This window comes from Talpa europaea (assembly GCF_964194135.1).
Source record: "Talpa europaea genome assembly, chromosome: 11".
Classification (NCBI taxonomy): Eukaryota; Metazoa; Chordata; class Mammalia; order Eulipotyphla; family Talpidae; genus Talpa; species Talpa europaea.
The window spans coordinates 103,152,547-103,176,685 of NC_140078.1; the positions used below are offsets into that span (position 1 = coordinate 103,152,547).

At 64.2% G+C, this 24,139-nt stretch overlaps 1 protein-coding gene across 5 annotated transcripts in view; it reads right to left on the minus strand.

Annotated features, from left to right (window-relative positions):
• The window catches only part of ITPR1 (inositol 1,4,5-trisphosphate receptor type 1), a gene marked incomplete at both ends in the record, with an annotated part of 163,018 nt that overhangs the window by 22,110 nt on the left and 116,769 nt on the right, over positions 1-24,139 (minus strand). For all 5 annotated transcript variants that reach the window (XM_084248296.1, XM_084248294.1, XM_084248295.1 and 2 more), the window contains 12 exons: positions 45-240; positions 820-984; positions 2,037-2,212; positions 5,094-5,216; positions 5,924-6,116; positions 6,886-6,990; positions 7,664-7,786; positions 9,150-9,245; positions 10,710-10,820; positions 11,527-11,727; positions 13,193-13,446; positions 13,551-13,731. In XM_084248296.1, the coding sequence (XP_084104422.1) occupies positions 45-240; positions 820-984; positions 2,037-2,212; positions 5,094-5,216; positions 5,924-6,116; positions 6,886-6,990; positions 7,664-7,786; positions 9,150-9,245; positions 10,710-10,820; positions 11,527-11,727; positions 13,193-13,446; positions 13,551-13,731 (1,924 nt within the window). The remainder of the gene's footprint in view (positions 1-44; positions 241-819; positions 985-2,036; positions 2,213-5,093; positions 5,217-5,923; positions 6,117-6,885; positions 6,991-7,663; positions 7,787-9,149; positions 9,246-10,709; positions 10,821-11,526; positions 11,728-13,192; positions 13,447-13,550; positions 13,732-24,139) is intronic.

Below are 24,139 nucleotides of genomic sequence, written 5' to 3' on the forward strand. Positions count from 1 at the left end.
ACTGCTCTAATAACGTTAAACAGGACCAGAGGGTCCCAACTCACCTGGAAGAGCCGTTTCGTTGGGCAACCTGTCGACTTCCAAGATGAAGTCGTGCTTGAAGAAGAGATAGCCCACGATGGAGAACAGGTAAACCAGGATCAGCGCCAGCACCGCCGTCAGGATGATGGAGCGCCCGTTTCGCGTGACGCTCTTGATGACATTGAGCAGCGTCTCCTCTCTGTACACCAGGTCAAACAGCTGCAACACAAAGACGCAGCACACTCAGGATGCCTCCCCGTCAGAGGTCGTCCACACCCCGTGGCGGAAACTCCCGCACAGAGCAGGCGCCCCCGGGGACAGGTTGCCCCTAACAGTTCTCTGCCCCTCTCAACAGTGGCAGGCGAGCTGGGGAGAGTGAGCCGAAGAGAGCAGTCAAGTCATGCCTCCGAGTTGCAGCACAACTGAAACTGGGCCGGCACCGTGCAAACCTGGTGGGGGGAGGAGCCGACCCGCCTCGGCCCATCAAGACAGGAGCTGTCCCTGCCCAGCCCGCTTGTCTTGAAGCGCTCGCCCCGCCTGGCATGGGGGAGGCTCTGCTCTTACTGCCGGATATGCCCCCACTCTCCTGGCCTGGCCTCCCTGTGGGCCTGCCGAGTCCAGTGGATGGGGTGCTGTGCAGGACCCGTGTGCGTGGCTACCGGGGTGAAGGGGCCCAGCTGGCTCCCAGGGAAGCTTCCTCTGAGAGCCCCGGGGGGCTCTGACCTGGAGCCCAGGCACAAGGGTCCCCCAGGAAGGCGGGCTGTGCTGGGCTGGGCCCGATGCCGCGTGGGCACTCACCAGCAGGCTGTAGAAGAACTCGTGCACGAAGAGCCCCATGGCGCAGATGAGCAGGTAGAGCAGGTGGTACAGGAACTCCACGTCCAGCACCATGGCGCGGTAGCCCCGCGTGAACGTGCCACAGTTGCCCACGAAGCTCACCAGGAAGATGATCTTGTTGCAGACCTGGGGGCAGATGGGGGCGGTCAGACAGGTGCAGTACCTCTCGTGGCACCTGAGGACGGAGCTGCCCCGGCCACATACCTCGGGGCTCCAGGGCCTGGAGCGTTCCAGGCCACCCTGCCCCTCCCCTGCGTGCCTCAGGGTTTCTCTTTAGTTCCCTCCAAGTCACGGGTGGTGGCAGCCGCGCCCGCCCCCCAGTAGCTAACACCACTCCAGATGGTAAGTCTTTGCTAAGTTGAGTCCTTCTCTCAAATGATTTACGTTTAAAGAAGCTGACGTTGTGAACGGCTGACGTCGGAGACACAAATGCGGGGGCGTGCACAGGAGACCCCTCTGGGACAGTGGGACTTGGCCTGCGTCCGTCTGTGCCTGCCTCCTGAATGGCCCCTGCACACGGCCCTTCTTCTCAGACGGCCGTCCTTGTCCCTCCCGGGACGCAGGGCAGACACGGACCCGCAGGGCAGACCCAGCACCACCCCGGAGTCCAGGCCCACGTGCCTCACGCACCAAGCTGGACGCCCTCGAGCCATGCCCAGGCCTCCCGGGGACCCCGGCCCCACGGCCTGGCCCAGCCCATGCCTCAGGCCAGCTCCCCAGGCTCCCCCCACCAGAGTCCCTGCTGTCTCTGCCACCGAACCGGTCTGGGGACACTGCTGTCACCCTGAATGACAGGCACCTACTGCAGCGCCACCCCATCCATGCAGGGACCTCGCCTGCCTAGGACAGACCCCGTGTGAAGGCTCTGTGGGCCCAGTGGGCACCTCTCCAAGGGCAACCACTGCTGCGGGGCCTCTCGGGCCACCTGCTCCTTCTGTGTCGGGACAAAGCCTCTAACCTCCTGACCCAGCAAAAACGAAACCTCAGCTTCCTCCTTCCCGCCTGACTCCCGCGCTCTCGCCGACTGTCTCCAGCCCAGGGCGTCGCACCCAAGGTTCCACCCAGCCTGCGGCTGCCCAGCCCAGCCTCCTCTGCACCGGATGCAGAGGCTTGGGGCCGGCCGGGAGGCGTTCCTGCCCTCGCCTGACCCAGGATGCGAGCCTGGGCACTGGACTTACATTGAAAGCCCCCAGGAGGAAGAGCGTGGGCTGCAGCCCCACCGAGAAGATCAGCCGGAGAATGGTGCATGCGATCAGGGCCCGGATGCCGTGCGGCTTGGGGAGGGCGATGACGATGGCCAGGGAGATGAGCATGGCCGTCCACAGCAGCCCCGACCAGTGCGGCTCCAGCGTGCCTGCAAGACAGGCGGGCCTCAGGGGACGGCCACCTCCAACCCCTCACGGCCCTGCCTTCCCGGTCTCCTCGCCACTGGGGCTCAACGCCAAGTTCCAGTGCTCTGCCCCAGACCCGTGGGCACGTGCACCTCTTCCTGCCGGAGCCCTCACACAAGCTGCCCCTGCCTGGACACTGGTCCCCTCTGACTCATCCTGGGCTGTAGCAGGGATGCCACCTGCTCGGAGGCCCCATCCCTCCGCTCACCTTGACTGGCAGGTGTATCCCCTGCTGTGTTCGCTGCCCCCCTCAACCCAGGCAGCCTGTTCCTCTGTCTGTCCCACTCCTGCCCCAGCCACCCAGCCCAGGAGGTGCTCGTGGGTGCTTGCTCCCTGTGAACCCCATCCCTGTGTCCCGCCTGCTCTGGGAAAGGCACCCAGGGTCCGTCCTGCCGGCTTCTGCTGAGGCCTGGGAAGGAAAACGCAGGCCCTGCCTGGCCCGGCTCCCCCAGGGAGGGGAGGGCGACCCCGCGCCATCACGTCCTGCAGTTAGATGCTCCCTGTGCAGCTCACACCAGGCTTTGTCGTCTCTCGCCCCCGCGTGTCCTATTTAGGGTGTCCCCTGAGATGGCCTGGCCACATACATGCGTCAACGAGGCTGGAAAACACTCATTGAAGAAATCACCCCTGCATCAAATGCTGTCACGTTCTGGGTCTCCTTCAGATGTAAGCAAGCAGACCTGGCCATCGAGGCCACTGACATAAAGGGGTCCCCCGGCTGCCGGGCCACAGAGCCCCCAGGAGACGCCTCGCCAGATGCTGCTTGTGCTCCCGCCCCAGCCGAGACTCACGTGTCTCTGGCAAAGGTGCCTTGGCCCAGCCCCTGCCTCCTCCCTGGAGTCTTCACACAGAGGCCTGATGGGAGGAAGCCGGCCAGGGCGGCAGCTTCTCAGAGACTCGGGAAGAAGAGGGCAGGGAGGCCGCGGCCGCACCCCTGCATCTAACCAGTGAGAAGCCCATTATCGCTCCTTTAGTCCTCTCAGCGTGTTGTCTGTCAGGCGTCTGACGAGTCTTTTGCCTGTCATTTTAACCGGGTATTTTATTATTGAGCTGCAAGAATTCTTCATAGATTCTGGACATGAGCCTTTCATCAGATACTTGCTTTGTAAGCGTGTTCCCTCAGCCTGGGGCTGGCCTTCCCTTTTGTGATGTACTTAATCATCACCCTAAACTGCCTCTAAGGGGGCTGGTACAAGGCATGGACCTGAACCCTCAAGGGGCCAATGTAAAAACCTGCCGTCTTCCCACTGTTCAAAAGTGTTTAAAAAATAATGCTAGATCATCCCAAAAGACCACTTCTTGAAGGACATCTCTGAGGCATCTGGGAAGACATGAATACGGACACGCATTACATGACTTACTGTTAGTTTTGTAAACATGATAAAGGCATGGTGATTACGTATTTTAAAATATTCTCATAAATTGAAGGTATATGAGGAAGTATTTACAGGCCAAACGGCAAGATGTCTGGATGTCTTTAAAATGTCTCTGAAGCTGCAGGAGGAGAGTAGACGAAACAGACGCAGTAGGTACAGCTGGGCTAGTGGCTGCATAGTTTACTCAGCTGCTCTCACTACCCGTGTGCTTATCTGACAGTCTCAGCAGTAGGAGTGTTTAAAGCACAGGACCACACTTGCTTCTACCCTTGGCGGGAATGCTGCAGGCCATCAGCTGTGAAGGGGGAAGCAGTGCTCTTGGGAAGGAGCTTTTAAGGCCACCCTGTTCTTGGCAGCTGTGTGCTGTCAGCCACGGAGCCACACCTCACATGTCCTCACAGCCTGGCGGGAGGGAACTTTTGGAATCCTTTAGGGCTCAACAGGAACAAACACTGATCTCAAAGAAATGCTTTCAGGTGAGCAATCAGACCTTATTTCTAGATGGGGTACAAGCCTCCTCTTAGAGATGGTGAGCAGTGAGCATAGAAGATGGCTGGGCACATCCGACAGAAGAAAAGGCCAAACCCCTGACTCCAAAGGGGCATCTGAGGCTCCTCAGCTTCTCTGCAGTGGGCAGGGTGTCCCAGGGTCCTGCCTGTGTTTGCAGGGCAGCACCCACATGCTGGAAACCACACTGCCCACCAGGAACCACATTGCAGATGGCGGGCCCCTGATGGCCACCTCACTGTGAGTCTCTACGCTAAAGGCAAGTACCAGGAGCTGGAGCTCCTGAGTGGGTGGGAGACCCTTCCCTGCACACACCTGAAACTCCAAACCCACACTGAAGTTTCACAGCCACGGCTCCATGTCCATGGGCCAGAGGCCCGGCAAGGCCACCCAAGCCTGGGCACCCTGTCTAGTCACTCCACGGACGAAAGTGTCACCACAGGGAAGGGAGCTGCCACTCACTGTCCCTGGAACTGTCCCTAGATACCGGCCTCGACACTGCCCCAAGTGACCAGAGAAAGGTGTGAGATAAAAACTGACCTTAAATATTTATGGGGACATGAAACGTAAATGAAAACACACCCAACGGCACAGCTGAAGAGCGTGCTGGGCAAGCCCCCGGGAAGACAGGCCCACAGGTCTCACCCCCTGGGGAAACCCACAGCCCAGGCACTCAGGATGCATAGCAGGAAGGTGCCACAGCCCGTGCTCAGCCAGAGAGTGGGGAACCCTGGCATGCCATGTCATGGCTCAGCCGGCGGCCCGAGACACAGCCCCCACGGGACGCCAGGGCCTGACGGGAGCAATGTCTTGCAGGGGTGACGGAAGCGTGGCCTTTCTTCCCGCCAGCAGACACCCGAGGAGCTCACCTCTTGCCCAGCTAGACCCAATGGTAGGCCACTGGCCCTTGCGTGCAAACAACCCTCCATCCCACACCAGAAGGGCCTGTGGGGGCAGGTACCTCCTCGAACGCCCTTGAAGGGGTAGAAGAAAGCCACGAGCAGGTTCATCAGCACGGCCAGGTTGAAGGAGATGCTGCTCCAGAAGGACATGTTGCGGGCGCACCAGTACAGCACAGGTTGGGCTGTGGGGAGGGGGGTCGGGGGTTGGGGAGAGTGACCCCAGCCTCTCTGCCCCCGGCTGCCCCCTCCCCTGCCCGAGGACTGTGCCCAAGGGTGTGTGGATCTGCCATGGGGAGGCATGCCAGCAGGAGGCCTCTCTTCTCTCAGTTGCACCCCGAGGGGCAGAGTGGGCTTGGGATGGTCTCCTTCCAGGTGGCATGTACCTCACTGCCCCAGGGGTGTGGCTGCTGGGAGCTGCAGGCTCCAGGTTGCCCTGGGGGAGGCTGCCTGCCTTCACCGCAGACCAGGGGAGGTGGGGGCGGGCCCAGCCTCTGTGGCCAGCCGTGTGAGGCAGGGGCAGCACAGACAGGACAGAGCTGCTCCAGCTCAGCCCGCAGGGCGGGGGGGCAAGGCTCCCAGAAAACAGCCCCGACCACCTCCCTCCTGCAGCCCCATCCCTGAAAGAGCAGAACACACCCCGGTGAGCCCCCCAGGACAGGAAAACGGGCGGGCGGCCCCGGAAGAACAGTCCAGGCCACAGGCCTGTGCCCCTCAGTTTTCTACACCAAGAATCCAAAATCAAGCTTTTTGGAAGCTTCCCCAGAGCTCTCCAGTCCAGCCCCTCAATGCTGCCCTGGGGGACACCTCTCCAGGGGCCTCCCAGAGCCGGCACCCCATCCTTAGTGCTCCCCGCCCTGCCCTGGGCTCCAGGTGCCGGCGCCACACCTACCCCGCAGCTTCTTCTGCCAGTTCATCTCGTTGAAGAGGTCCTCGGAGCGCAGGAAGAAGTCATTGATCTTGCTGCCCTGCTCGTCCCGCTCTGTTGTGTAGTAGACGCGCAGCTTGGACTCCTGCGTGAGGAACTCGCAGATGCTGGGCACAGGGAAGACGATCTGCTCCATGGTCCGGTCCAGCCTGACAATCTGGGGGACACAGCCCCGGCTCAGCCGCCTCCTGGACTGCTACTGGCCTGCCCATCTGCCTCCGCCTCACAGCCCGGGCGGGCCGCGTCCCCAGATTCGCTGAGACCCCTGGCGGAGCCTGCAAGCGCCATGGCCGCGGGCCCAGACTCTAACATGACCTTGGCCCGGGACAGGAGGCTGCCGGAGGCGGTGGCTGGGAGAGCACTTGGTGATGCCCGGGTCTGTCTGGCGGAGGGTCTCCATGGCCAGGGAGCAGCAGTGCTTGCGGGACTGACTGGTTCTCCATAATTTTAACAGCCACACAATGTTTTACGTGGCTCACAGGAGTCTGTCCTGCACAATCTCTGTCCCTCATGGACAGTGGAACTGCACGGCCAGCACCTGGGGCCCCAAGTCTGCACCAGGGAAGCCCAGCCTGGGTGACCTGATGACCAGGTGAAGGACCTGGCTCCTCGGAGCTGCTTCGGGGTGCCCTGCCCAGGGTGGGACGCCAGGGGCCTGCACAGCTCTCGAGACCGCTCTGCAGAGCCTGGGCCCCATGCTCTCGCCTGCTCGGCAAGGCCCGGCCCCCCGCTGGCCCTCATGGGCTGCCCCCAGCAGGCTCCTGCCCTCACTCCTGCTCCCGGAGACCCTGCACTTGACGCCACTTCTCAGACAGCCTCCCTGCGCCTGCCTCAGCAGCGGCTCTCGGGACTCACGGCGCCCTGAACACTCTGCCTGCAGGAACCCTGACAGGCTGCGGCCGCCCTCTCCAGCCCCAGCCCCGCACCTCGATCTGGGCCGTGTGCTTGGCGTAGAACTCCAGGGCCTCGTCGCCGTCCACCTGGCCCCCGGGCTTCAGCATGGTCTGTAGCTCCTTGTTGTGCCGCGCCAGCTGAACACAACACACAGGCCCACACTGAGCCGCAGGCACACGTGCACCCCAGCTCTAGGTGCCAGTGCGCCACGTCATGGGCCCTCACGTGCGCTGCACCCTGCTGCTTGGGGAACAGAGCGGCACTCCCAGGGCTCCCCGGGTCCTGGACGTATCACACAGCATTGGGTGTCCAAGCCGCCAGTCACTTGCAAGACCCTAGACCCCCTCACGTTAAATGCTGGTCGGGACAGGAGGGGGGATCAGGCACAGGCACTCGGGGTGCACCAACCTCCCGCCATCCTGATTTGGCCTCGGAGCTACTTCCCGTGCCCAAGAGAGGCCACAGGGATGCACCCGCAGGCCGGCCCCGCCGGCAGCCCCCGCCGGCAGCTCCCGTTGCCCAGGAGTGGCAGGACACTGACAGGGGTGCCCGGACGGGAGGTGTCTGGGCTCAGTGCTGGGCAAGCGAGTGGCCAGGTGTTCCCTGTGCTGGCAGGTGCCCCGGCACAGTGCCCACACCTCGGGCAGCTGCTGGGAGGTGGCAGTGTAAGGCCTGGGACCCAGGATGCTCCCGCCACGTGGGGCTGGGCCTCCCAGAGTCCTGCGGCCACAGCCAAGGGCGACACAACCGGGCCCGGTCCTCCAGGAAAGGCGGGCAGAAGGCGTGTGGCGGGCCGGGCGCAGGGCCTACCTGGTGGGCCAGGATGTAGATGTTGTGGCCCACGTTCCTGGGGGAGGCAGCGCCGTCCTCTCCATTCTCACCGTCCTCGAACTCCACCTCCCCCTGCAGGTAGGCCTTCTTGATCACTTCCACCTGCAAGAGGGACAGGCCACAGGGTCGGCCTCAGGGCCCCAGCAGGGCTCGCTCACACGCGGCCCACCCATGGGCGGCTCCGCCTCTGCGGTCGCTGCTGCCCCTCACTGCAGCAGTAACGTGCTTGTCCTGCCAAAGCCCCGAGGCCACTATTTGGGGGCAGGGGCCCCAGCACGAGGTGCCATTGGGGAGCAGGCTTGAGGCGCTCCCGCGGCTGCAGCTCTTCCTGCCAAAGCTCTGCCACGCCCATTGCCCACCTGCCTCACATCCAGGGCAGGCTCCCAGGCACAGCCCCTGGCAGCCGAGAGGCCACCCGACTCTAGAAGGCCCTTCGCAGGGAGCCCCCGTCTGCGGGGCAGAGCAGGGTGGCCAGTGAAATGACCAGGACAGTCAGCTGGCCAATGTTTCCCAAATCCACGCAGCATTCTAGGTTAAGTCAGTCTGAGAATAGGGACAAAACGCCTTCAGCTCGCAACTCAGAGGACAAGGGAGCCATTTCTTTGAGCCTCTCGGCCTCCTGCACCCCGCGGGGCCTCTCGGCGGGGGGTTTCTCAGGCTGAGACCTTGGGCTGCGGGACCGACTCACTGGGCTGAGAGGAACGTGGGCACAACAGCTACATCTCTGGGCCGCTCTGCAACAGCTGTGACCACGCAGAGGCAGCAGGCTGCCTGGGGTGGGGTGGCCACACGCATGCACATGCCCGTATGTGCTCAAACCCACACACACCTGTGCACACACATGCACACTCACCTGCACACGCTCACACGCACGCACACGTGCCAGGGATATCAGAGCCCCTGGGGCCCGGTGCCTGCAAGGGAGAGGCCCACGTGCCCCGTCTCAGCCTCACTCTGTCGCTGCGTCTCACGGGTGCGGCACCACCCCCAGTGACTGCGAAAGTCACCCCAAAATAGCGTGTTTTGAGAGAAAAACAAAACAAGGGCACCTAAAAAAGCCCCTTCAGTGTCCGGGACGCTGGCACCAGGGCTGCCGGGTCCTCTGCTCTGGATGAAGAGTGGCAGGAAGAGTGTCTGAGTGGGGGCAGCGGCCAGGCTCCTGGAGGCCTGAGCTCACCGTCATGCCTGGTCTCCACAGCAACAGCCCTCGGACTCGGGAGCAGCACCGGCTGTCTCCCAGCAACGGGGGCAGGACAGTGGCCGGGCTCTCTGCCGGCCACCGAGGTGACCAGGAGAAGGGCAGAGCCCAGCACCGCATAGTCCCTGGGGCTGGGCAGGCAGGGCTGGGGGGCTCACCCGGGGTGCCAGTCTCGCTCCTGCACAGACTGGGGGTGAGTGTGCCCCTGACCAGATCCAGACGTCTGCGGGGACCCATACGGTGCACGGCTGGAGCGGCCAGACTCACCAGCTCCTTGGGCCGCATGTTGTACAGGATCCGCTCGGCGTTCTCGCTGTCGTGCCGGCTCTCCATGATGGCCAGCAGCAGCTTGGAGGCGTTGTTCTGTGGGGCGGGAGGGGGGACAGGAGCTGTGGGGCTGCCTGGGCACGCGCCCCCCGTGGGCGGACACCGAGGCCGCAGTCACACTCCCCAGCGCCCTGCCCCACACGTGGCAGCCCTGTTGCATCACAGAGGTGGGGGGCGGTCAGCCTAGCCCCCTGCTGACCATGTGAGCCCAGGTGGAAGCAAGAGCACACCTGGGCGGCGGGAAGGCTGTGCCCGAGGAGAGCGAGGTCAGAGGTGGCTCTGGGGCCACGGCCCACCGTCACCCGGCTCCAGGCACGGAGCAGGTGCTGGAGCTGACCCCTCTGCCTAACACACCCCGTCAGCGCCTCCACCCAACGCCGGGGGTCCCGCTGGTACCAGTAACCCCGGGGCCCTGCCCCACTTTGCCCTCCATCTCTGGTGCCAGGGTGCCGGGGGGGCGGTGGGCAGGGGGCCCAGCTGGGGCAGGCACCCTGGTACTAGTCCTCGGATGGCTGGGCTGGGTGGGGCCACAGGCTGCTGAGCGGGAGCGCCTGGGCCTCCCCGTTTCCAAAGGTGCCCACGAGCCGGTCAAAGGGCCGGGCGCAGGGCCGGGTATGCGAGTCAGTTCTACACAAAGTCCGTCCCAGGAGGAAAGAAAAGCCACAAAACCACAAAATCCACCCAACCCTTCACCCAGGACAATCACTCTGGACTGTCCGTGTAAACGCGGAGGGAAGAATCGAACGCCGGGGACGCTGTGGGCTTCTGGCCGGCCCTCCCCGCCGCGCCTGCGAAACACGCCGCTGGCCCTGGAGTCCTGGGCTCCGCCGGGCTGCTCGGCGGATGGGGTCCCGGGACAGACCCCCAACACGCCCAGCAGGGCCAGTTAAAAGGCAATGGGCCCCAAGAAGCCATGGGCCTCAAAACAGACGCGAGACCAGGAGGGCTGACAGATTCAATCCCGGGGAGATGCCGCAGCCCACGGGCATGCATGGGGGCTCGGCTGAGAGGAGCCAGAGCCAGGGGTGGGCAGCAGCCCGAGCCCCCGAGGTCCCATGCCACGTCCACCCTAAACACATTTGGTTCTGAGGGGCTGGGGCGCCGGTGGGGCCGATGGGCCCTCTGCACCCTGCGGCCTGCCCCAACCCACAGGGGGCGTCAGAGGTCACAAACTCCCCGTATTTTAGACCAACACAGTGAGGCCGCCTTCTGCTAGAGCAACGACAGGGTGGATGACAGGGTTCCCCGACAAGGGAGACAGGAGTGGGGGTTCTGAACAGGCGTGGTTGGACTGACCTTCAGCCACCTCTCATGCTCATGGCGGGACTCGGAGACCTCAGAGGGAGGGCCGCTGCAGCCAGCCCCTGGGCCTGAGCCCTCGGGGCACACCCCTAAGCCCCAAACTTGGGGGCACGGGAGTTCGTGTCTCAGCCAGAACTCTTGCCGGGGACCCGCGGGTGAGCCCAGCCTCCCCACCGGCCACGCCCTGAGGACACTTGCCTTCAGCTCCAGCACAAGGTCCATCCTCTTCTTCCCCAGGGGGTTGATGTCGTTGAGGATCAGGGCCGTGATGATGTCGATGCCGTTGGACTCGTGGGTGGCGATGCAGTTCTGGGCACAGACACACGTGTTAGGATACGGGCCTGAGACACGCGGTGCTGGCCGGCCAGCCGCCCACGCCGTGTCTCTAAGAGCCACGTGTTTTCCGTGGAAAGTGGTAAAATGAGACAGAGGACGGTCTCCAGTTTCAGAATTAGCAGTGGGCAGCAGGAAGTCCCCACGCCCCACAGCTGGACAGTCGGCCATGCCCAGGCCACCGCACGGGCAGGAGGCTTTGCTCCCGAGGACACGGAGCCGACGCTGGGCTGCGGCCACCCTGTCCCTCCAGAGGTGTGTCCCCCTGTCCACCTCCCGCGGCCTTCAGTGCCAACTCCTGATCAAGGCTGCAGCCTGGAGGGCGTGTGCCCTGTCTGATCCATATGAGGCCTGTGGCGACCACCTCGCCCGGGGCAGGAGCCCAAGGCACGGCCCCAAGTCCAGCCTCTCGGGCAGGCAGCACCCGGGGCTAGGAGGGAATTCACCTTGATGCCGTCTGTCTCCTCCCCCACCGTCCTCGTTTCCCATCCCTTTCTGCTGTAGTGGGACCACCCGCCCGTGCTGGTGGCCAGGAGAGGCGGCAGCGTGGACGGGGCCAGCCGTCTCTGTCAAGTTAAAGCTGGACACTCACACCAACCAAAGCCAGCCAAGCACGGAGACCGGGCGTCTCTGCCAACGGCATGTCCAGAACAACCCCCACCCCCACCCCACACGCCAGTACCTGGTTCTCGTGGCAGGGCCCCTGGCAGTACTCGGTCAGGCTCTCCAGCGTCTGGTTGATGAGCGCCACGTTTTTCTCGTTGATGTACAGGCCCAGCAGCCCCAGGCCGCCCGTGGTGCTCCCGCAGATGCAGTCCAGGAACTGCAGCGTCTCGCACACCAGGTTATAGTTGGTCTTGTTGTTCTGGCAGCGCAGGAAGTTCTGTGACGGGCCGTGCCGGGGTGGGCGCAGGTGGGGCGCAGAGGGGAGAGCTCGTCAGTCCTGCTACTCGAGCAAGTGGGGGTACCTGCCCTGCTCAGCATCCCACAGAGGCCCAGAGCCCCACTGAGCCAGCCGTGGACCTGCCTGCAGCGCTGCCTGCAGCCACGCCACCACGGCCACCATGGCCACCCCCAGCTCCAGTGCCACCATCACGGCCCACTGCTACCTGCTCCACCGGCTCCTCCTCCTCCACCTGCATCTCCAGCTTCTCTACCTCCATCTCCACCTCCAGCCACTCTCCCAGGTGTGGGCCCCGGGAAGCAGCGGGGGAGGCGCCCCTTTGTCAGCCGGCTCACACACCTGCAGCCTTCTCTAGTCATCTCTGTTCATTTCTTATCCCTTCCCCCCCCCTCAGGGGTGACGTGCAGAGGTGGTGACACCCCCAGGGGCGGGACTTATGTTGGAAAGGTGACAGTTACGGGCTGGCTGAAGCACGGTGCCAGGGCCTGGCCGTTTCCATGGTGAGGGGGCGGCCAGTGCGCAGCACAAAGGCCCGGGGAGTGTCCCCCGCAGCCGGAGGCTAACCGGACACCTGGAGCAGGCCCTACCTCCACCCGACACAGCAAGACCCTCCTCACACGCAGAGCAAGAGACTCCAATGGTCTCTTCTTAAAATCAGGGGAAATTAACTACAACGTTTCTTTTGTTTGGTTGTAAGTGACACGCGTCAGCTGTGGAGAGGTTGTGGCGCAGGCAGGGACGGAGGATAAAGCACTGGCCCCGTGGCCCTGCTGCCAGGGCGTGCTGCTCCCACGCCAACCTGGGCAACAAGACGTGCACAGAAGGGACTGGGGGCCACGGACATGCCCAGCAGCTGGGCAGCAGCTAGATCATCCTCAGCGTGCCAACGCCACCTCCAGTGTGTGTAGCGACGCAGACAGACGTCTAGGACGTGCTGTTACGTTTAAAAGGACAAAACGGCAAAGCGCAGCTTAGTGCACAGGCGCAGTGTGGGGAGGGCCGGAGCATAGCACGGCCAGGCGGGGCCCGGTGGGCACAGGCGAGAGCAGAGACCCTCTGCCTTCTGAGGGCTGGTTTTCACCTGAGCCTCCACAGAGAGAAACTGGTGTGTTCCTTGTGGAACTGAAGCCTTGCTAAGCACATGTGTCAACAGCTGGTAACAGCCTGTTCAAGGCGATGCTCGGCCCTAACAAGGGTCCTCGCCCTCCAGCCTTCAGGGGTCTCAACCTTCCAGGTCTGGTGGCGGTGGGAGGGGCAGGTGACTCTGGAGCAGGTGATGGTTCACACGGGTACATTTTTCCAAGGGTCCCTCTTGCCGGGGGCAGGAGAGGGCCTGGCCCATGGGCTCGGACTCACCTGCGGTGTGGCTGCTCCGACCTCGCCCCTGCCCTGCAGCACCCCCACGCTCCTCTCAGCCCCGCAGTGGGGGTGGGCGCGGCCTCACCTGCAGGTCCCGGTTGTGGTTCTCGCAGAGCAGCTGCAGGAAGCGCAGGATGGGCTGCATGATGGTGATGACCGCGCTCATCTCCAGCTCGTCCTTGGGCTTGTCGGCCGCAGCCTGGGCGCCCTCGGCGGCCTGGTAGTGGTCATCTGGGTCGGCCTCCCTCCGGAAGGTGGCGAAGGCCTTGCGGGTGGCAGCGGAGGCCTCCAGGAGCTGGTCCCGAGCCTCCTCCGTGATCTGTGTGGCGGGCTCCTTGGCTGGAGCGCAGACAAGGCGGCATCAGCCCTGCCGCCGCCGGGGATGGCCCGGGGCCCCACAACCTCCCACTGGGGGCGGCGGGGCGGGGTATCTCGGGCCTCACCTTTCTTCCGCGATGGGGCGTCCCTGTCCGCCTCGTCATCTTTCTTTTTATTCCCCAGGTCGCTGGTGTTCACCGTCACCGTCGCCTTGATTTCCTGCTGGGCCACCTTCATCCGGTCGTAGAAGACCTTGAAGAACTTCTCCGACTTCTTGTCTTCTGTCAAGCGGCAGAAGAAGGAATGCTGCCCGGGAGACCAGACGGCCAGTGAGGGGCGGCGTGGCCCACGGCCCCAGGAGAACTAGACCAGCCCCAGCCTCGCCCCAGGGCCTCGCCTTTCCACATGGGCCCGGCGCTGCCGTCCCCCAGACCCCGGGGCTCAGCTTCCTGGGAGTTTGAGGCCACACGTGTGGCATCTTGGCTGGAGCAGCGCCCTGGGCCTGGGCTGGCCTGCGGCGGCCACTGTCACCCCCAGAGCCCCGGGGCCCAGGGCGCATGCCGGCTGAGGGCGGGCCACGAGGCTGACAGGTGAATGGCCCCAGAGCTGTCCGAGTGCAGAGAACAAGGATGCCCTTAGTGGGACACAACCTGCGTGGAAAACGTGCTTCTCCAGTCAGAAGGACCAGCCAGGGAGCGTGGCCAGAGCGCGGGGCCCTAGGTGTGCACCGCCGCCACAGGCACGTGGGCTCAGGGGCTGCTGTGAGCAGTGGTGCTGGTGTTGACACAAAACACAGTCTGGTGTCTCCTCTTCCCTAAGACTGCTGCTTTTTGCCTCTTCACAACAACTCCCTGCTGTGAATTGTTTACATCAAAATACAACACGGTCATCTCCAGGGGGGTAAAACAAAGCCCCAAGCAGGAAATGGCCCTGCAGCCGATCTGCAGACAGCACTCCCCAGAGGGCAGGCGGCCTGGCCTAGATGACACAGCTTCTCAGCTGCCTGGGGCCCCAATTCTTCCCTCTCGCCCAGAGCCAGCTCAGCAGCCTGGGGACCCACGTCCTCACCTGCCCACAGGCCATGGTCATGCTGAACCTCCTCCGGCCTCCAGCCACATGGCCGAGGGTTGACACCGAGCCCCCAGCCCTCCCTCGGGAGCTTCACCAGCCCTGCCTGCTCCCAGCAGACAGCACAGGGCGCCTCCCACCCGCGCTCCGCCTCTGACTCTCCCTGTCAGCCAGCCGCCCCCAGAGGCCAGGACATAGGTGGCTGCCCCACGGAAGCTCAGCTCCTCGCTGCGCCCGGAGGTCTCGAGACGCCCACGCTCCGGGCCGAGCCCAGGCAGCAGTGTCCACAGGTGCCCCCTCCTTTTGTTTCAGTTCCTGGTATTTCATCCACTCACCCATCACTCCTTCCATCCACACACCCACCCATGCAACCGTCCAGTCACACACCCATGTGTCCATCCCCTGCCACAAGCGCCCGCAGCGATCCACCCTCTGTCCACCCGTCCAGCCACCATCTGCAGTACGCCTGACATCCGCGGGATCCGCGCCAGCCCCAGGAGGCACAACAGGGAGTGAAGAGGTTGGACCCTGTCCTCCATAAAAACAGCCACCAGCCGAGGCAAAGACAATTCAGTTACCACCAGTCGCCAGTAACCACGTGTCCCTGTGAACAGGCCCCAGCCCGCAACGGCTGTGAGCAGCAGCGAGGTGGACAATGGGCCACGGCCCCCTCCATGCGGTGGGGCCATCCTGACATAGCCCAGCCGGCGCATGGTGTCTGCTCTTCAGCAGGGCCTGAAGGAACTTGTGTGCTCACCTGCGTGCCATCTGACAGGTGTGTGGGCCCCAGGTCGGGCTCACCTGGACGCAGCCAGGGCAGGGCCAGCACAGCCACAGGCCTGCTGAGCCTCCTCCTGGACTGTCAGAGGGGGACGGGGGAGCATGCTCTGAGCAGCCCCCACAGCAGGCACCCCGCCTGCAGGACTCAGGCCCCCACAAGGTGCTCATACCTCTCTCCTGCAGATGGGAGAGCCAGTCACCGAGACGCGGGTCTCCCCAGCCCTCGCTCCCCCACCTGGCAGGCTGGAGGACACCCTCAGAGCCGCCAGTGCATAGCAGCGACAAGAAGAACCTTCTGGAGTGCTCTGGTGGTGCCCACACAGGCCGCCATAGTGGTGTCGCTGGTCTCCTCACCCCGGAGAGGACAGACTCCTCTCCTGGAACCGTGACTACGCCACCTCAGGGGCACAGATGGCTCTGGATGCGCATAAGCCCACCTTCCAGCAGGCGGGTGAGGGTGGACGGTGCGGGGGTGACCCCAGCCCACGCATCGGATCCGTGGCTGGATGGGCCTCAGAGGGGTGCAGCCTGCCGGCACCCGGGTGTAGCCCAGGCAAGACTCACGCCAACTGGCAAGATATAGAAAGTGGTCGTGTGTGGCAGCAGCTCTGCAGAGCCTGTCACAGAGACGCAGAGCGCGCCCAGCTGGGGCCAGCAGTGGCCAGACCTGGGGTGCCCGCACTCCCACCCTGAAACGAGGGGGCCCGGCAGCACGTGGGCCTGAGGGGCGAGAGGAGCAAAGTGCCAACAGCTGGGGCAGTGGTGACACTGCCTGAGGCTCGCTGCTGGGCCGAGTCCCACGGGGAAGTGCTGACCGCTGGGCCGCCGGCGCTCAGTGACTGACGTGGGCCAGGCGGAAGGTCACGCGGGCCCCTGGCTGGGGCCGGCTCACCCCCGGCCGAGAGCAGCTCAGTGGGCTTCTGCCAGCCGCCTGCCCCCGAGGCAGGGGCACCCCAGAGTCCTGAGCCCCAGCGAGTGCCCTGGGGACGGCAGGTGCTGCACCACTCCAGGCTCAGGGCCGTCATGATGGAAAAGCCCAAACCCAGGCAGTGGAGGCGGGGAGAAAAAGGAGAGGAAGGCAGGAGCCTGGGGAAGAACGCGGCCTCGATTTCCCCCTGGGAAGGAGGGTCGTGGCCAGCGGCTCGGCAGCCGCCAGAGCCCGGAGCCTGGACTCAGCCGCTGGCAGCTCCTCCCCAGACGGCGTTCTCAACTGCAGGCCAGGCCGCTGGACGGGGCCCAAGGGGAAAGTCCCTCCGGTTACTCAGAGGGAAAAAAAATTACCTTCTCAGTGTGGAATCTGGGGATCTTTTATGCAGATGTGTCTAGCAAGAGTTATGAGGGGGAAGTCAGCTCGCCCTGGTTGCTCCAACAGGCTGCTGCTGTTGAGAATTGCACAACTCCCGGGCACGGCAGGGGTGGGTTTGGGTTTTGTTGTTTTTTTTTTTTTCTCTCTCAAAGCCTGCTCCTGGGAATGACTGATTCTTTTCTAAGAACATTTCATTACAACCTCCCCACGCAGACCCTTAATTGCCTGTGCTCTGGTGGCAACGTGGCTGGAGGACAAGGACGGCCCTCAGGAGGCTGCATGGCCAGGCCGGCGGGCAGGCACGCCCGATGCCACCAGGGCTTCTGGAAAGCAGCTCTGCTCCCCTGCAGAGAGCTGGGGGGCTGAGTTGTAGCAACCTTCGACCTGCAGATAACAGAACCCCCTGAGCCCGGGAGCAGCTGAGGCACACGGGTCTCTCGTTTCCTTGGCTCCAACCGATAACGTGCTGGCGCCACAGGAGCAGACCCGGCCGGGGTGGAGCACGCAGGATGGAGGGTTTGCAGAGCCCTTCTCCCGGGGTGTCTGTCCCAAGGACCACAGGATCCTCGTGGTTTCAGGGACAATCCCATCACAAGGAGCGAGCTTCGGTGTGGGAGAAGGCAGGCGTCCAGGCCCCGGCCTGGGAGGGAGGGCTAGAAATGAAAAACGGGACAAGCCCGAGGGCGGGTGGACAAAGGCACCTGCAGGCAAGCCCTGCTGCCCCAGGGCTGGAGGGGGGGCTGCTTCTGCAGACAGCCCGGGGGTCCTGAGCAGGTGTGAGAGACAGGGAAGCTCACAGGCTGGAAAAAAGAGAGAAAGAAAGGAAAGAGCGGGGAGGAAGGCGCCGGGAGGGGTGCGAGGCCGAGAGACGGAGCAGAACGCCATGGCAACGGGCGTCCACCTACCCGCCGCCCACCGCCCGCAGCGGAGCCTGTGCTGACGCACGGAGAGTAAGCAGCTCCCGCCTGCCGCCCGGAAGGTGAGCGCACCCAGGAGCTCTATAAGCCCTTCTCAGGCACCGTCTGCCTGCAGACAGTGAGCAAGGAGCTATAAATAGCAGTTATGTAACATCGCTGCTGATTCCTGTGCTCACCAAAAAAATGCGGCGTGACCTTGTTTTCTGGTGCAGCATTTCCCGGGCGCTGGCTGAAGCTCCCCAGGCCAGAGAGGGGTTTTCTGAAAGTTTGCACAGCAGGATCACGTCCATGCTGGGAAGCCCCGGGGTTCGAGACAAGTAACTCTCACTGTCAGGACTCTGGACGCCCCTCAGCGCCGTCCTGAAGACGCCAGAGCAAGACCCTGCCATGTGGGCACTTCTGGGGGTGCAGCCCCAACACACGCACTGGTGGGTTTCAGAATGGACCCGGCACAAGGGCCAGACAGGAAGCGTCCAGGGGCCGGGGTCTCCTCCTTACACAGGGGAATGCAGGAGGACGGGTCCAGGGTCTGTGGACAGACAGGCTGTGCCGTGGGGCTGAACGGCGCGTCCAGGCTGCCCACAGGATCCTCAGAAGCGCCTCCTAGGACGCACCCTTCAGTATCCTTGAAAACCCTCAGACGAGAGCTCAGTGCCGGGGTCTCCCAAAGTGTCCCTGTGTCTCGGAGTGTGTGGGCTCAACAGGGAGACCAGGGCAACTGTGTGCAAGGGTCCCCCGGGAGCATGGTCGGGGCTGAGGCAGCCTGAGGACACGCGGCGGCCACCGGGCCCTCCGCCCGCCCAGTCGCCTCGCGTCTGCAGCGCCGCGGTGACCAGGAGACGAGCCGTGGGGCGGGACATCTAGTCCACACAACAGGCGGGTGAGCACAGAGGCCCGGACGCAGCCACAGGCCCTGGTGTCAGGCAGCCTCGGCCCCACCTCGGCCCACCCCGCACGGAGCCGTCCCTCCTGGACTCCTGCGCTCTCCAGGGTGGACGGTGCGGGTCGGAGGAACCCGGCAGCCCCGTGTCCCGGCGCGGCGATGTTGCCAGGTAACAAATGTGGAAATATACTCAGAAAACTGTATGTGACAATATACAGCCTCCGCGCTGCAGCTGATAACCGAGGGAGTGTTAAAACACCATGTTCTCTTAACACTCGGGCTTTTGGTGTGAAAATAAAATTAAACGGGATACTTCCTCTTGTAAATATAAGACAGGCATACAACTCACACACGCATCCACTAATTGGGGATAGTAGAGGGCTCCCCGCAGCCACCGCAGGACCCCCTCCCCCGTGCGAGTTCCAGCGGACTCCAAGGATCACAGGTAAGGGGCAGGGTCACCTGTGGCCACAGAAGGCGCCTCACAGAAAGGACCCCATGGGGCAGAGAGGAGCGCCCACCTTATCATAGCACTGTGCCTTCCATTGTCCGTGGGCCCCAGGCCCACCTTCGGGGTTCATCAGACAGCCCAGGGTCTTCCTTCCCAGCCCACCTCACCAGGGATGAGGCTGCCCCGCCTGAAACAAGAGGCCCTGCTCTCGAGTCTGAAGCAGAGCAGGGAGCCCGGCCCAGCACCCATGGGAGCCCGGCGACTGGGGCAATCTAGCCTGGCAGGAGCTGAGATCAACTTGAGGGGCACAAAGCTCAACTTGGGGTCAAAGCTCCGCTCCGCTAGCTGGGGCTCTGTTGAGACCCCCGGCTCCTCTCTGTAAGCAGCGCCTCCTCCCCATGCCCTGGATGAAAGGCCAGGACGGGCACTGTGAGAGGCACGAAGCCGCTTCCCGCCCCTTCCACACAAGAGGAGGGTCTCAGCCAGCCGTCGGCCTGAGTACGGAGTGGGCCCCGCGCCTGAGCTGCTTCGTGCAAAACGGGCAAGAGCAGAGACGTGATGTGAGTGCCCCTTAGGCCAAGCCCACGTTGCCTCCACGGCAGGGAGGCCAGCCAGCCAGGACCACGTCTAGCCTCCCGGAAGCCCTGCTCAGTGGGCTGGTCGGCTGCACGCTCAGGAAGCCGTGCCTGTGTTTCCTGGTCACTACCACACACTGGGCGCGGGGGCTGGCCAGAGGCGAAGGGCGGAAGCCAGCCTGTAACGTGCAACGCACTGCCCAGCTCGGAGGAAAGCAGGTCCCGGCTTCCTCCCTGTCACCCACAGGCAACATCAGAAACAAAGCAGAGGCTCCGGCCACGGCCACCCGAGCCAGCTCCCGGCACTTCGGGAAGGCAGAGGCGGTCCACGGACAGCAGGGAGCAAAGCCCCCTCCCTGCGAGCTCCCCTGGCCCCGGGAGGGCTGTAGGCCAGGGTGGGGGCTCTGCCTGCAAGGATCCAGGCCCGACTGTAAACCCCAGACACAGCAGCTGGCGAGGTCTGGACCCCGAGCAAGGGCCTGACCCACTCCCCACTGAGCAGAAAGCAGCTGTGTCTCACGGGATCACCACCCCGGACAGTCACCCCAAGGAGACAGAGCAGTTACCCAAATGCACGCGCCTTTCCCGAGGCCCCAGGCACGGCGAGCGGCCCCACCTGCAGGGGAGGAGCCCGCTAAGCGCGCCCAGCACTGACCTCCCGCCGCCTCACCCGACGGTGGCTCTCAGGAAGGGTGAGCAGGGAAGTGCCTGGTGGCCACTGGGGCCGGAATTCTGTTCCTCAGTGACCATCTCTCCCGCGCCCACCTTGGTCCCCCCTCCTGGACGGAGCTGGCCTTGAACCACAGAGTAGCCACAGGGTCAAGGACTCCGTGGAAACGCCAGGCCCAGCTTCCCATGCCATTTCCTTCAGCCCCCACTGCGGGCGGGGGCTCCTGCCCTGACTCCCAGAGCGAGTTCTCTTTCTCCAGATTCTTCGGGAGATGAACACCCACACGTGGGCACACCCCCTCTGCCTCGGGGGTCAGAGGGACAGGTCAGGGCAGAAGGCATTTCACGTGGGGGCGGGGAGTGGGCCGGGCAGGCTGCCGTGGAGCAGCAGCTCTGGTGCACACAGGGACGGGTCTAGGAGCGGCCGAGGACCATGGCTGTGGCGGGCAGCGTGCCAGCCCCGGAGGAGCCTCTGCAGTGGACGTCTCGGGGTATGGGGTCCATCTTCCATGCAGGGCTGCTGGGCCGGGGACAGGAGGGCAGGTGCTGCTTGGGGGGCCTCAGCTGCAGCATGGAAGAGAGAAGGGCCGGGATGTGGGGGAGCAGGCCTTTTGGGGGTGAGTGGGACCGGCCCTAGAGAAAAGTGGGCAGGCGGAGAACCTCAGAGCGAGTAGAGGGCTCGGAGCTACCCCCCTTCAGGCACCATGCTGGCCCGAGGAAGGAGGAGCCGGATGTCCTGCTCCAAAGACCCCACACCCACCCGCCTGCAGCTCCGCACAGCCAACCCAGGAGCAGAGACACGGGGTCCCCAGTGCTGCCACAGCAGGAGCCAGGACATGTGCCCTTGGGCTCCTCGGGGCCCCCAGGAGTGCGCCCTCTGACCAGGAGCTACACGGAGACCCTCTTGGGAAGGCCGTGTCCTGAAGGATGACCCAGAGCTGGCCGGTGGCAGGTCACCTCCCTCCCACTGCCCTGCCCTCCCCCCCAGGTCATGGCGGGAGGCCACGCAGCCACGCCCTGGGGAAGGGCCTCCTTTCCCGCCCCCGCCAGAGCCTCCTGACAGTGGGGTCACCTGCCCCGGGCAGAGCCGGGAGCGCAAGGCAGGCGTGTCCACTCTGGGGGCCCAGCTCCCCGTGCCATGGGCTTCCCTAGCAGGCAGCCTCCCTGGAAGGCTCGGCCCTGGGCCCCCGAGGCGGTGGGTGCGGCGCAGGCCCTGCTGAGGGACGGCCCCCGCCTGCCCACTGGCCGGCGGCCCCCGGGCAGCCGGGCCTGGTCCTTGTCGCTGCTGCCTGCGCTGCTTTCCCACACGGACAGAGCCTGAGGTCAGAAAACACCACTCACCAGTGACTCACTCCCGCCTTCCCTGCCAACAACAACACCCTTTTACGTAACCGCGCTCACACCACTCTCTTCCTCCTCCCGGGGTGCCGGCGCTGCCAAGCCCGGCCGGCCTTCCTCCCATCGGCCTTCCGCTGCCAGCAAGGCACACACCGCCCTTCCGCCCCCAGCGCTGCCCGGGTCAGGGGCCCGGCTCGGCCCTGCGGGGTCCCGGGGAGGGGGCGGCGCAGCTCTCGGCCGGCCTGGAGGAGGGGGCGTGGGGAAGGGCGGCGCGGGGGTCCCCCGACTGAGTGTGCAGCCGCTTCCCGGCGGCGCCCTCTCACATTTTCCAGCCGAGCTGCGTACGTGCAGGAAAGAGCCCGTTCTGGGCGTGTCTGCAGGCCAGACTTGGCAGAGGGACGGCGTGGGCAGCTCTGCAATCCACACAATTCACTTGGCTTCTGCGCCCTGCAGCCGGCGTCCAGAGACTCGCTGTGCCGGGCCCTTGATCTGGCCGCGGCCTCCACCCCCAGCACAGGCGTCTACCCAAACCCAGCACCACGGCTGCAGGCCCCAGCCCTGGGCCTTCCCAGGTGAGGCTGGCCCTGCCTTCCTGCGGGAGAGGAGGCGCGGGAACCCCCCACCCCGCTGCCCCCCCTCCCCCGGCTGTGGGAACAGCTCAGGAGGAAGGAACACAGGCGCTGGCGGGGACGCCAAGGACGGATATGCGGGCTGCGAGGCTGGCGGCGCCCCACGCGTGCCAGAAATTAATTCATAAGCAAATGCTTATTTTATGGTTTCCCACTTCTGCAGACATGAAGGCGAGAGGCAAGAACTCTTCTGGGGCTGGCAGGAAGGGGGTGGGCAGCGTGGGACAGAGAAGGTTGACAGCGCATCCCGGGGCCCAGAACTAGGGGTGGGGGGTGCTTCCTTCTCCTGGAAGCGGGGGGGGGGGGGGGTGGGGGCTGACCCTGAGGTCTGAGTGGCCAAGGACACCTGGGGGAGAGGGCCTGGAGGTCAGGCCGGCCTCGGACGTGACAGCCCTCAGAGAAGCCGGGCCGAAGGAACGGGGACGGCCTCGGGCCGTGTCGGGCCAGGAGAGGCGATGGACCCTGCACCCAGGCCTGTTAGGACAAAAGGTGATGCGGCGGGTCACAAGCTTCAGAGTGAGATGCCAGCAGCCCACAGGACCCCAGCAGGTCCCACACATGCTTGTTTTGGGGGTTCCCATAAATTGAGTTCTCCAAGGTCCAGGCAATGAAATGCAGAACTTCTGGAGAGCCGCGGTCCCAGAGACTGCTCTCAGGACCAGTGCAGCCTCCCCCGCCCCAGAGCAGGCACAGGAGCCAAGCGGCCTGCTCACCCCGGTTATGGCTGAGGACCAGGCCACTGCCAGGACACAGCATCATCAGCCCAAGCAGCACATTTCCAGCCACTGTCCACAAACCAGGCTTTGGAGGACAGAGGCCACCGCGGGACGGACTGGAAGGTGGCTCTCGTCCCTTCCTCCTCCGAGCATGCTGGCAGGACCCAGAGCCACGGGCTCAGAGCCACAGGCTCCCCTGAAGCCCTTCCGCCTCACTTCCAGAGCTCCCAGTCCTGCAAGCTTCCCTGCAGAGGCCCTTACCACCCTGACATGGTCACTGGGTCCGGCGCAGCCTAGTGACCACAGACAACCTCCCCCGACCCCCCAGGTCTGGTCTGTGGCCAGGCAGTGACAGGGCAGCTGAGCCTGCCTGCTGGACGACCACCGCGTCCAGCTGAGCCCCTCGGTCTGACACGGGAGCTCCTCCAGGGCCTCCTGAGGGTCGCAGACTTCGGCGTCACCACCTGACTCTCACGGCCTTGCGTCCCAGCCACATTGCCTGTTCCTCTGGGCTCCTTAGAGGAGTGAAGCTTTATTAAAACTCGGGGAGGGGAGGGAATAACCCGCGATTTCCAACTTGCATTTAGCTGCAACAGACAGCACCGCCGTCCCTCAACAGCATTCCATGGAAGGGGAGACGCCGGAGCCAGGAAAGCTGCAGGGACGTGTTCTCAGAAGCACGTGGTCAGGCCCTTGTGCCGGACGCGTCTGGGGCCTGAGAGGTCACCCTGTGCCTTGTTTGGCACACCTGGCCCACAGGGGCAGTCCCAGAGGTCTGGGCCTGGAGACTAACGCCCGAGGAGGCCAGGGAGGCCAGCAGGCGCCCAGCTCAGCCGTGCGGTCCTGGAAGCCCCGTGGCCAGAGACCAGAGCAGTGTCGGCGCCACAGGGGCCCCGGGTGAGAGGGGCCCACGCACCATCGCATGTGAGGACATCAAATGGCACCCCTGGGCAACGGCTCGGTGCCCCTGGGGCCCTGGGCCTGCGAAGGTCTCTGTCGTGGGCCCAGTCCCAGCACCGACCTCACAGGTGGGTGTGGGCAGGTGGGGACGTGGGGTAGGTTCAGGGCACCTGCCAGCCAGTCACAGGAGCAGACACAGGGCCAGAAGGTACCTTAGTGGGCACCTCAGCCCAGCTCACCTGCCACAGCCAGAAACGCCCTTTGCTAACTTACACGAAGAATTCTGACTTTATTAATCCCGACTCTGAGTTTAAATTCAAGACCAGAAATATGTCAAGTCCAATAGACACAAAGGTGAGTTTTCTGGAGAGTTTCTCATCTCAACAAAGCTGTCATCAGAATATGTGCACACACACCCCCTAAGCAAACCTTCACGCAGACGGCCAGCATGGAAGGAAGACTGCACAGAGGGCGCCACAAAT